At 43.2% G+C, this 11925-nt stretch overlaps 1 protein-coding gene across 1 annotated transcript; it reads right to left on the bottom strand.

Annotated features, from left to right (window-relative positions):
- Window positions 1-2319: 2319 nt before the first annotated feature.
- On the bottom strand, window positions 2320-10818 carry LOC122427101 (olfactory receptor 1G1-like). Its single transcript, XM_043446711.1, is given in 3 exon segments — window positions 2320-2705; window positions 2823-2993; window positions 10746-10818. Coding segments are annotated over 3 exon segments (630 nt in total).
- Window positions 10819-11925: the final 1107 nt, after the last annotated feature.

The following is an 11925-nucleotide window of genomic DNA, read 5'->3' as shown; positions in this document are numbered from 1 at the left end:
TGTTAAACAGTGAAAGACGCACAACTGTCAATGAATTGGGAGGGAATATGGGATGTTGCAAACCTGTGTATTTAAGTAGGTAAAATTGCACCTTAAATTCAAGCACCCTGAGTGGGTAGCCATTCTCTTCTCCAGGGGATCTTCCCGACCCAGGGACTGAACCTAGTTCTCCTGCATTGCAGGCAAATTCTTAACCCTCTGAACCACCAGGACAAACATGATTTCACAGGTAGACAGAAATCTTCCCTGCATGTGAATCCCAGTAAGTGAGAAATCCTGCATTTAAATCCCAGAATGTTCTCCAAAAGAATGATTTAAGACAGGATGCCTTCTAGGTTCACAGTGCAGGCCATAGGCAATCCTTAGCAGCAGTGCTTGAGAGTGAATTCACATAATCTGATGCTTGCTCACCTTTCATTTTAACAAGAACTGTTACTGCAATAGCTAACATTTATTGAAAATATACTATATTCTATTTTTTTTATATATTCTAGGAAGTACATGCTTACGTTTATATCTAATTCGTTACAAACTATGCTTTACAGACATAACCACATTCAAACTTCCTGACAACACAATGAGGTAAGTTATGCTTGCTCTGAAAGGTTAAAGAATTTCCAAGGGTCACACAGCTTACAGGTGGCAAAACCAAGATTTGAACTTGCTAGTGCTGTTACCACTTTGCCATACTATATTTTATTGACAGAAGATAGTGTGTGAACTCTCAGGTGAATAGGGAGTAGGTGAGCTGTCATCGGGGGCTTCCCAGGTGGTGCTAGAACCTGCCTGCCAATGCAGGAGAAGTAAGGGACACAGGTTCAATCCTTGGGTCAGGAAGATTCCCTGGAGAAGGGAATGGCTACCCACTTCAGTATTCTTGCCTGGAGAATCCCATGGACAGAGGAGCCAGTCAGGCTACAGTCCGTAGGGTCACAAGGAGTCGGACATGACTGAAGTGATTTAGCATGCATGCACAAGCTATCAACAACTGATTTCCACTGGAAAAGATATTATCAACAGAAATCACAATCTATGTTATCGAAGCTTACAACCAGGTACCTAAAGAGAATGAAAAATATCACCCTGTCATAACTTTTCATTTTCCTATAGCATCTAATTGGTCTTGGGGCACCTTATTGTATGTCTGTTTGCTCCAATGTTTACTGACTTAGCTTTTTGGTAACCATCAGTAATAATCAGCATAATGCAGATATTGGCTTGAGTTGATCTTGGGAGAAATACAGAACACTGTGGGCTCTCTGTGGGTCTTATAAGTTATGAACTGGTGATGGTAGACCTAATGCTTGGGTAAATCGTTTGAACTTTATTCTGCAGGCAGCATAAAACCATTTGAGTTTTCCGATAGGGTTGTGATGATATAATCACATTCTATGAAGATTCATCTGACTGTAGTGTACAGAATGGATGGAATGAGGAGAAACTGGGGCCTAGAGAATATCTAGGAGGGGTTTCAATCATTCAGGTGAGAAATTTGAAATAGTCATAAAATCATTCTTTCCTGATCCCTAACGTTATGATTGCAACCATGCCAGTGGGATTTAACACGTCTTAATGGTGCCAGACATTATGCCAAGTGATGCAGGGTGAAATTGACTTGCAAAATTTTTCCCAAAGATAAAAATGAAGTTGTCAAGTGAAATTTAAGGTGTTAGGAGGGATGGGGATTTGGATGCCTGGTAAAATATCATAGTAGGTCTAGCTGAAGATTCCATCCGATCAAACCCTTCCCAGTCCCAGTGTCTGTTCTTTCAGCCTAGGGGTGTCACAGACATGGAGAGTCTCAGAGTTAAAATGCTATTGGTATGGGTCCAAGTCACCAAGGTCCCAGTGATGGCAGGAAAAAGTTATTTTTTCCTGGAGTTTATTCTTGGCTACATGCAGTAGCACAACCAAATATTCCCTTATTTTGGCATGGTTTCGTGTGGTTTCAGAAGATTCAAGCACATCCTTTACGATATTATACAACTGGGTGGCTATAATTCTAGAACATTATGATTGTAAGAACTTAAGCTGATGATATTGCCCTGATAATGGGTTTGTCCTAATGTGTCCTGTAACTTAGGCATGAATATTTCAAGTTCAGATCACAGGTCTTAGAAGTGAGATTCCCAACTTTTTCTCCCTTTGTCATTCTTCCCTGCTTAATTGTGGTGAATGTAATTGGGTAGGGACCCCTATATTAGATGTGAAGTCATTCCCACTGAGGGGAATGACTTTTCCTAGCCCACATTAGCTTTTTCAGGAAAGACTTGATGTCTCTGTTCCTCCAACTATAGATAAAGGGATTTAGCATCGGGTTTACCACCGTGTAAGCACTGATGCAACTGCACCCTTCTGTGCCAAGTGGTTAGAAAGGGGGCTGAAGTAAACACAAAAGGAACTCCCAAAGTGTAGACAGACCACAGAGAGGTGAGAGCTGCAAGTGGAAAAGGCTTTCTACTTCCCCTGAGCTGAGGGGATCTTCAGCATTATCGAGAAAATGTATGCATAAGAGATAACCAGGCAAAGCACACAAACCAGACCCATAAGACCCCTTACAGTGAAGATCACCAGTTCATTGATGAAGGGGTCTGTGCAGGAAAGACTCAGAAGGGGGTTGATGTCACAGAAGAAGTGTGTAATCTCTTGGTCTGCACAGAAGGACAGTCTGCTCATCAGGAGTGTGTGTAGGAGGGTGATGAAGGGGTCTGTGCAGGACAGACTCAGAAGGGGGTTGATGTCACAGAAGAAGTGTGCAATCTCTTGGTCTGCACAGAAGGACAGTCTGCTCATCAAGAGTGTGTGTAGGAGGGAGTGGAGGGCGTTCATGACCCAGGATGCAGACACTAGGAGGACACAGAGGCCAGGTCTCATGACCATGATGTAAGGGAGTGGGTAGCATATGGCCATGTAGCGGTCATAGGCCATGACAGCCAAGAGGAATGCCTCCACCATCCCAAACATCAAGAAAAAATACAGTTGTGATAGACACCCTGTGTAGGAGATGACCTGATTTTTGGGCCCATATATTTGCCAGCATCTTGGAGACTGTGGTAGAAATGAAGCAGGTATCAGTGAGGGAGAGGTTGGCCAGGAAGAAGAACATGGGAGTATGGAGTTGAGCATCAGCAATGATGGCCAGAATGATGAGGAGGTTGCCCATCACTGTGACCAAGTACATGGACAGGAATAGACCAAAGAGGGGCCACTGCTTCTCTGGCTGTTGGGAGAGTCCCAGAAGGAAAAATTCTGAGACACTGGTCAGGTTTTCCCATTCCATGTGTCTGTAAGCAGAAAGTAGAGTTAATTGAATGAGATTGGTAAGCCCTGGATTGTGAACTCTGAAAACTATGAGGTATTCCAGTGTTGATATTCTAAGGTGGGGTTGAATCATTTAAAATCTCCAATATTTAATTGCTTGTTGGTCAATCACCAAGTTGTATCTGACTCTGTGCTACCCCATGGACTGTAGCCCACCAGGCCTCCCTGTCCCTCACCATCTCCCGGAGTTTGCCCAAGTTCATGTCCATTGAATTGGTGATGCCACCTGCAGAAATGTCAGTTTCATCTGGTTCAGCTGACTGTTTGCAAATGCTTGCGCTTGGTGCCATGGAAAACTGAAGATTTGTTTGCAATGGGAGAAGAGGTTTTTGAAAAAACTTTATTATATAAGTGTTAATCCAATATGGGTTTTCCTGGTGGCTCAGACGGTAAAGAATCTGCCCACAGTGCAGGAGACCCTAGTTCGATCCATGGGTCGAGAAGATCCTTTGGAGAAGGGCATGGCAATCCAATCCTGTATTCTTGCCTGGAGAATTCCATGGACAGAGGAACCTGGCGGGCTACAGTCCATGGGTTTGCAAAGTTGGACATGACTGAACCACTAACACTTTCACTTTTCAATCCAGTACATATATCTGGGGGAGTAGGCTGGACATGTTTGTTTGCTTAACTCTTATGGTATTCATGTGGACATTATGATAATCCATCCTGAGGTTTCACGAGTCAGAAAAGTATTTTTAACATATTTTCCCAATGCTTCAAAAGAATAGCTGCTGGAGAAGGAGCTTGGGATTTGGTAAAAAAACACGTCTAATACTGAAAGTGACACAACAACAACAACACTGAAATCATTATCACTGCTGTCTACACAGCTCATCTGACCAGAGACCTGGGTGTCATTACTGACCCATTTTCCTTCCTCCCTGTCTGCATTCAAGTACCATCAAATCGTGGTAATTTTATTTTCTCAACATAGCTGAAATTTGCCTATTTATCTCTATTTACACACTTCCCTCAGGCTTGGCAATTGTTCTCCTTGCCTCCAGGCACACCCACCTGCCATCTGTTCTCACAACAGAGAGAATGGGCTTTCCACACATCATATCTAATTTTATTGCTCAAGCTGAGAAATCCTTCAGGGGCTCCTCTTTACTTTCAGGAAAGACTCTAAACTTCTTAACATGGCCTGAAGACCCTTGACCCTACTGGGATTTATTATAGATGTTTCCCGTTCTCATGAACCTCCCTCCTGCACTCCACACCTTGTGTACCAGTTATACTTTGAATCATTTAAAAGATCCAGATACAGTCTCACTTTGAACTTTTGCCCATCTTATTTTCTTGGGCTGGAATAGTCTTCTCACTCTCATTCAGCAGACATGCCAAACTTCAGATCTTGGCTTAAATGTCAATTCTGCTAGGAAGCTATCCTCCCTTGGGTTGGTGTAGTTGCTAAGTTGTGTCTGACTCTTTCGATCCCATGGACTGTAGCCTGCCAGGCTCCTCTGTCCATGGAATTTTCCAGGCAAAAATACTGGAGTGGGTTGCCATTTCTTTCTCCAGGGGCTCTTCTCAACCCAGGGATCAAGCTTGCATCTCCTGCATTGCAGGCAGATTCTTTACCGATTGAGCCACCAGGGAATCTTCCCTCCCTGAAATGAAGTGACGTGAAGTCGCTCAGTTGTGTCCGACTCTTTGCGACCCCGTGGACTGTGGCCTACCAGGCTCCCCCATCCATGGGATTCTCCAGGCAAGAATACTGGAGTGGGTTGCCATTTCCTTCTCCAGGGGATCTTCCCGACCCAGGGATCGGACCTGGCTCTCCCGCATTGCGGGCAGATGCTTTAACCTCTGAGCCACCAGGGAAGCCCCTTCCCCTCACACAAAAACCTCAGGTTCACATCTCTCCCGTGTCACTCTGGATTGTGACCATCTATTTACCTCTCTCTGTCTTTCATTCTACGTGAGCACCATTGAGAGCAGGCAGAGATGTCTATCCTGTTCCTCTCTGGACTCTAACATTAGTCCTGAGTCTAGTACAACATAGGTACTTAGTAAGTATCCATCATGTGAATACATAAACCCCAAAGAGTAGAAAGAATGAAAAGGGAGATTTTAGAGAGGTAATATCAGTCATAGGGAACAGTCTGAACCTTTCTGTTACTGGTTTCATCCTTAACTTTGACTAAATAAAGTCCTGGCCATAGGAATATGTAGGAAACATTATGGTTACAGAGACATAAAGATGTCAAACAAAGCAAAGGCACTCTTGGTGAATTTAACTTGAGTGCCTTCTGGACTCAGGTTCAAATTTGAGAACGAAAATGAAATTTAAAGAGTCCAGGTTTCCCATTGATAAGGAAAGAAATATCCGGGGAGGACTTCCTTGGTGGTCCAGTGGTTAGAAATCACTTGCTGGTACAGGGGACATGGGTTCCAACCTTAGTGTGGGAAGCAGCTAAGCCCACACAACACAGCTACTGAGCCCGCACACCCTGGAGCCCATACTCCCCAGCAAGAGAAGCCCCTGTAATGAGAAGTCCACGCAGCGCAACTAGAGAAAGCCCATGTGCAGCAAAGAAGACTCAGAGCAGTCAAAAATAAATAATAAAAAATTTAAAAAATATATATAAAAAAGAGAAGCATCCCGGGAGGAATGGAGTAAAAGCTATAAGGTTAAAAACTGAGAGAATTGGGTGGTGGTGGTGGTGGGGGGACTGGAGTGATTAGGACACACCTCAAACTCATTCTCATTGTGGTTCCAAATATTTTCATCCCACTTCTAGAAATAATATGTAAACAGGTAATAAATAAGTAGTAGTAAATGGTTGACTAATATGTTCATTAAAAGTCTCTAGAAGAATAAACAAAACACCAGTAAGAGTAATTACTTGCTGGAGGTATGGGAATTGCATGAATAAGACATAGGGGAGGGAGGGTTTCATGTGTATGTGTGTTAGTCACTCAGTCGTGTCTGACTCTTTGCAACCCCATGGATTGTAGCCCTCCAGGCTCCTCTGTCCAGGGGGTTCTCCAGGCAAGAACACTGGAGTGGGTTGCCATTCCCTTCTCCAGGGATCTTCCTGACTCAGGGATTGAACCTGGGTCTCCTGCATTGCAGGTGGAGTCTTTACCATCTGAGCCACCAGGGAAACCCTTTCATGTGTACATTTTAGCATATTTTGAGGTTTGAACCACTCAGTGACCATACCACTTACTGAATATTTAATTACTTAATTAAAATTAATTAACTGAAAATAAATAAATTAATAAATTAATTTCCCTTAAAGCAAACCATAAAAATCTATAAAATAGAGACAATGCAGTATAATGCAGCCACTCTTTGATGGAGATTCCTTGAATAGCAGAGAAACTTGGTTTACTGAGCCATGTCCTTTTAATGCCTTAATGTGGTGTGTGAGCATGAGTGTGTATGTTTGTGTGTTTGTGCATATGTGGTGTGGGTACATGTGTGTCTCCTGCAGAGGTTGGAGGTTAACGGGATCATCTTGAATTATTATTATTGTGGAGAGAAGTTGCCATTGATTCCTGTGCTTTATTCTTATAGCATGATGACTTTCAACTTGTAAGATTAAGGACCCAGGCATCTGCCCCTTTTGTCCACTAAAGGAGCACATCCTTGTTGTTTCAGGACTGTTTGTGAGAGATAGGTTCCCAAATGACCATAGGGTAGGACAGACAGAGGAGAAAGGGGGAGAAAAAAGAAGCAACATGGAGTCATGTAGCTTCCTTTTCTAATCCTTACCTGGCTGTTCTTGCCAATCACTGAGGGTATCACTGGCAGACTTCTGTCTGCTTCACGCACATCTCTCCTACAGTGGACCATCAGAAGATGACAGAAACTGCTTTTAAAGGCACAGAAGGAAATTTGCTTCATGCTCTGGGTGTGTTAAATAATGATTGTTGCTATTGCTTCATCTGCTCAAATTTTCTCTTTGGTCTCAGAGTATTAGAGAACTTTTAATTTTTGTCCATTCTTAGAATGAAAGACAATAGCTCCAGGTTGAGGTTATAATCATACCAGTATATGACATCCCAGAAAGCTGCATTCACAGAATACCACATAGAGCCTAACAACCACATAGCATCATAGCATCCCTTTTCTATTTATTTTAGAATTTTCTGCTCATGTTTGCCCCTTTTAGTTGTTCATAGAACCCATGAGAAATGTGTTCTTGCAATTTCATACTCCAGGGATGATGATGAAATTGCAAGAACACATTTCTTATGGTCTGTGGGCTTCCCTTGTGGCTCAGCTGGTAAAGAATCCACCTGCAATGTGAGAGACCTGGGTTTGATCCCTGGGTTGGGAAGATACCCTGGAGAAGGGAAAGGCTACCTACTCCAGTATTCTGGCCTGGAGAATTCCATGGACTGTATAGTCCATGGGGTTGCAAAGAGTCGGACACGACTGAGCAACTTTCACGTTCAATTCTTAGGTTGGATTGATTAGGTTGGATAGCTTAGGTTGGACTGAGCGACTTTCACATTCAATTCTTAGGTTGGATTGACCTCAAGATCTGTTAAACTGAAGATAATTAATTCTGTGTGGTACTGAGAAGCCAAGAGAATTGAGAACCCACTGATGTGTCCCTGCAGTATACTGGTCCAAGAGAGGCTAAGGCAGGAATTCCCTGGTGGCCCAGTGGTTAAGATGCCAAGCTTCTAACACAGGGGCCGTGGGTTCCATCTCATCCCTGGTTGGGGAACTGGGACCCCATGTGCTGTGTGGTCCAGGCAGAATAAAAAAAAGAGAGAAAGGGGGCTAAAGCATGAGGGACCTGTCTGTGATACCTCTGTGGGCCCAACAGGATCCTATCATTCCTTTCACTAGCAAAGAAACCAAGTATGTTTAGTGCTGTGATTTTTTTCTGTAACCTTTCTTGGAGGTGCCGACAGAGGCCTCTGTACCATGAAAAAGGCCAGATGAGTTGAACCACTCTTGACTCAGAGTACCTTATTGTCTGGTCTTCTAGACTCGATCATCCTAGTCCAGGTGAGGCTAAGTTGGTGTCGACCCACTTGTCCTGTTTATCCCTCCTTTGTGCTGGAGAGACCAGGGGTGAGGAGCTGCGATTCCTTATCATGGCAGGTAACCAGCAGCCTGTTCATGCATAAGTTGCATAAACAGATCTATGGGGAATGTGGAAGCTGAAATGACATCCAGCAAATGACTCTCTTCTTTCTTTCAGAAATGGTCACTTAATAGTCTTCTCCAAGTTCACCTAATTAAGGACACAGAGAAGAAAGCAACACCGAATATGGGTGACCCGGGAGTATGGGTTATTCTTGGAGTCTCTTTAGAAAGTGGAGCTTTCCTGGTGGTTCAGATGGTGAAGAATCTGCCTGCAATACAGGAGACTCGGGTTTGATCCCTGAGTTGGGAAGATCCCCTGGAGAAGGGAATGGCAGCCCACTCCAGTATTCTTGCCTGGAGAATCCCATGGACAGAGGAGCCGAGTGGGCTATAGTCCATGGGTTGCAAAAAGTCAGACATGAACAAGTGACTAACTTAACTGGAGTCTCTTTAGAAAAGTGGACAACAAGTTCATGTGTGTGCTAGAAGTGCTGGCATGATACACCCTTAAATCAGCAATTTAATGGTTTAAACACATTATTCCATTGTATTAAATAAAAGAACCACATAATTCTATGCTGAAGAATCTGCTTTAATTTTTTTTCTACCATGGGCAAAAGTTAATTAGTAAACTGATCCTTTAAGAAGGGATGAAATATGATTTGGAACATGTGGTCTTTGGTGCTCAGACTCCATTGACCACGAAGGAATGGCAACTAGCTGAGTGGACAGAAGCTAGGAAGACAGAGATGTAGGTGGTTCTCTGCTGGTTTCTGCCTTTTCCCCTGGTGTGGGTGCTTCGGATATAGTGATATTGAGTGGAGGGGTTGGAGCAGCACTGAGGTGTCTCTGCTCCATCCCTGATGCATGCATGCATGTGCATTATTGTTATGGTGGTTTTCACCCTTACTCAAGGATTGGTCAGGACCTGGGCTGGTTCTTCTTCTTATGGATGAGCATGTGCATGCTAACAACTGTGGTCTCCATGCTGGCTAGTGGCAGGGACTTGCTGAACCATCTCCACTTTTTCCACGGTGCAGCATGCACTGGCAGTTGCAGTCTCTGTCTGGTTAGAGGCAGGGCTGGGTCCTGACCTGGCTCTGTGCCTTCCCTGGGGAATGCTCACGTGCATGGGTAGTGGTAGCCTCCTTTTTAGTGGGGAGCGGTGCTGGAGCAGGAGGCTGGTGTGGGCTGAGGGATGTGCTGGAGTCTTCCTGGCAGGTTGGCCAGAGCACCAAGAGGTTTCCTATCTGCTGCCTCCTCACTGGGATTGAGAATATCCAAATTTGTGCACAAGCTTTTTAAGAGCAGAGTCTCAGTTTCTCATGGCCCTCTGATAAGCCCCTCTTGTCTTTCAAGCCATATATGGGGGCTTGTCTTCCTGGTGTTGGATCCTAGGTCTGGGTTGTTTAATATGTGGCTTGAACCCCTCCATCCCCATGGAAGATCACTGAGCCCGTGTGCCCCGCTTCTCTGGTTCACCCGTTATGGGTGTGAGTCCTGACTAGATTGCTTCCCTTCCACTCCTACCAGACTCTGTGTGGTTTTCTTTACAACCTTGGTTGTAGAAGAGCCATTTTGCTAGTCTTCAGGTCATTATCAGTAAGAGTTATTCTATATGTATTTGTAGTTTTGATGTGTTTTTGGGGGGGAGGTGTGCTCAGGGTCTTCCTACTTTGCCATTTTGATTCCACCTCAGCACATAAGGATTTTAAAGCAGCTATTATAACTATGTTCCATGAGGCAAAGCAAAATAGGCAACCAATAAATGCAATTATAATCTCAGCAGAAAAATTAAAACAAAACAAAAAAGAAATAGACATTCTTGAACTGCTGATGGCTGATTCACATTGTTGTATGGCAGAAACCAACACAAAATTGTAAAGCAATTTTCCTCCAATTAAAATTAAATTTAAAAAAAAAGAAACTCTAGAGCTGAAAATTGCAGTTATTTGAAATAAAAACACACATTGCTGTTTTAATTTACACAGCTTGGTGACATCCTGTATGAAAACCCCATAGCACAGCATAGGACCTAATAGACTGCAAAAAAAAAAATATATATATATATATATATATATATATATATATATATATTAGTTAAGTGGAATTAATCATAAACCTGTCCTCTGGAGCTACACAGGATAAATGTAATACCTTTGATATTAGAAAGATTCTAGATATTAAAAATCACAACCATCAGTTATTCTGTCTAAGAGGAGTATTTTATATCTCCTCTGTGGGTTAGCTGTAAAGTCTAAAGAAGAGCATTAGGCATGAGGAAACTGGAGTCAGATTCTAGAGCAACATCGTACTAATTAAAAGGTATTTAGGGCTTCCTGTGGTCCAGTGGATAAGAACTCACCTGCCAATACAGGAGAAGGAGTTCCATCGCTGATCTGGGGAGATCCCACTGGCTGCAGAGCTGCTAAGCCCATGTGCCACAACTACTGAGCCTGTGCTTTAGAGCCTGAAAACTGCAACTACTGAAGCCTGGGTGACCTATAGCCCTTGCTCCACAACTAGAGAAGCCTCCACAATGAGAGGGCCATGCTCCACAACTAGAGAGTATCCCCCACTGGGGGCAGCTGGAGAAAAGGCTGCACATCAACAAAGACCCAGCACAGTCAAAAATAAACAATAACATTTAGTAAATAAGTCATTTCACTTTTCAGACATACGACTTTTCTGTCTGTAAAGGGGGACTATTTCCCTCTATGTCCTAGGGCTATTTTGAAAATTAAGAGACCATACTACATGTAATGTAGTAAATACACATGACTGTATACATATGCATATTCAATACTTAATAAAATATGTACTTTCTCTAAACCTGCATGGCACGTTTTGCATTTCCTTTGTAGATCTTACCATTTTCTACCTTGTGTTGGCTATTTTTTTTTTTTTAAAGTCCCACAGGAACCCTTGAAAATACACCCAAAATGGAACTGATTTTTCTTAAATTGCTCCCTTGTTAATTATTTTCATTAAAGGCATCATTTTCCTTTTAGTGGCTCAACCCCAAAGTCTTGAAGACATCTGCTTACTTACTAGTTTCATAAGAATCATGCATTTTGCCTTTATTTCCACATGACCTTTATATCTAGACCCTTTATCTTTGGCTTTACTGTCTCTCCTCTAGATTACTCTGTGTGCATGCTAAGTCGCTTTAGTCATGTCTGACTCTGTGACCCGGTGGGCTTTAGCCCACCTCGGGCTACTCTGTCCACAAGATTCTCCAGGCAAGAATACCGGAGTGGGTTGCCATGCCCTCCTCCAGGGGATCTTTCTGACTCAGGTATTGAATTTGCATCTCCTGCGGCTCCTGCATTGTGGGCAGATTCTTTACCACTGAGTCACCGAAGAAGCCCCTAGGTTGCTCTAGGAGCTGCCTAGTTAAACTTTGGTCTCACCACTCCTCCCTGCTTTCTTACTGTTATCCATTCAGTCTTAGTTAAACGAAAACATTCACCATTGCTTCATGCAGAGATTTTGTTATCCATCTATCTAGCATTGTAAATCTTCTAGGACCACCTGGCAACTGA

Source organism: Cervus canadensis, chromosome 1 (genome assembly GCF_019320065.1).
Source record: "Cervus canadensis isolate Bull #8, Minnesota chromosome 1, ASM1932006v1, whole genome shotgun sequence".
Taxonomy (NCBI): Eukaryota; Metazoa; Chordata; class Mammalia; order Artiodactyla; family Cervidae; genus Cervus; species Cervus canadensis.
The sequence above is the reverse complement of the archived record's forward strand: the minus strand, read 5'-3'. Positions and strand labels throughout refer to the sequence as shown.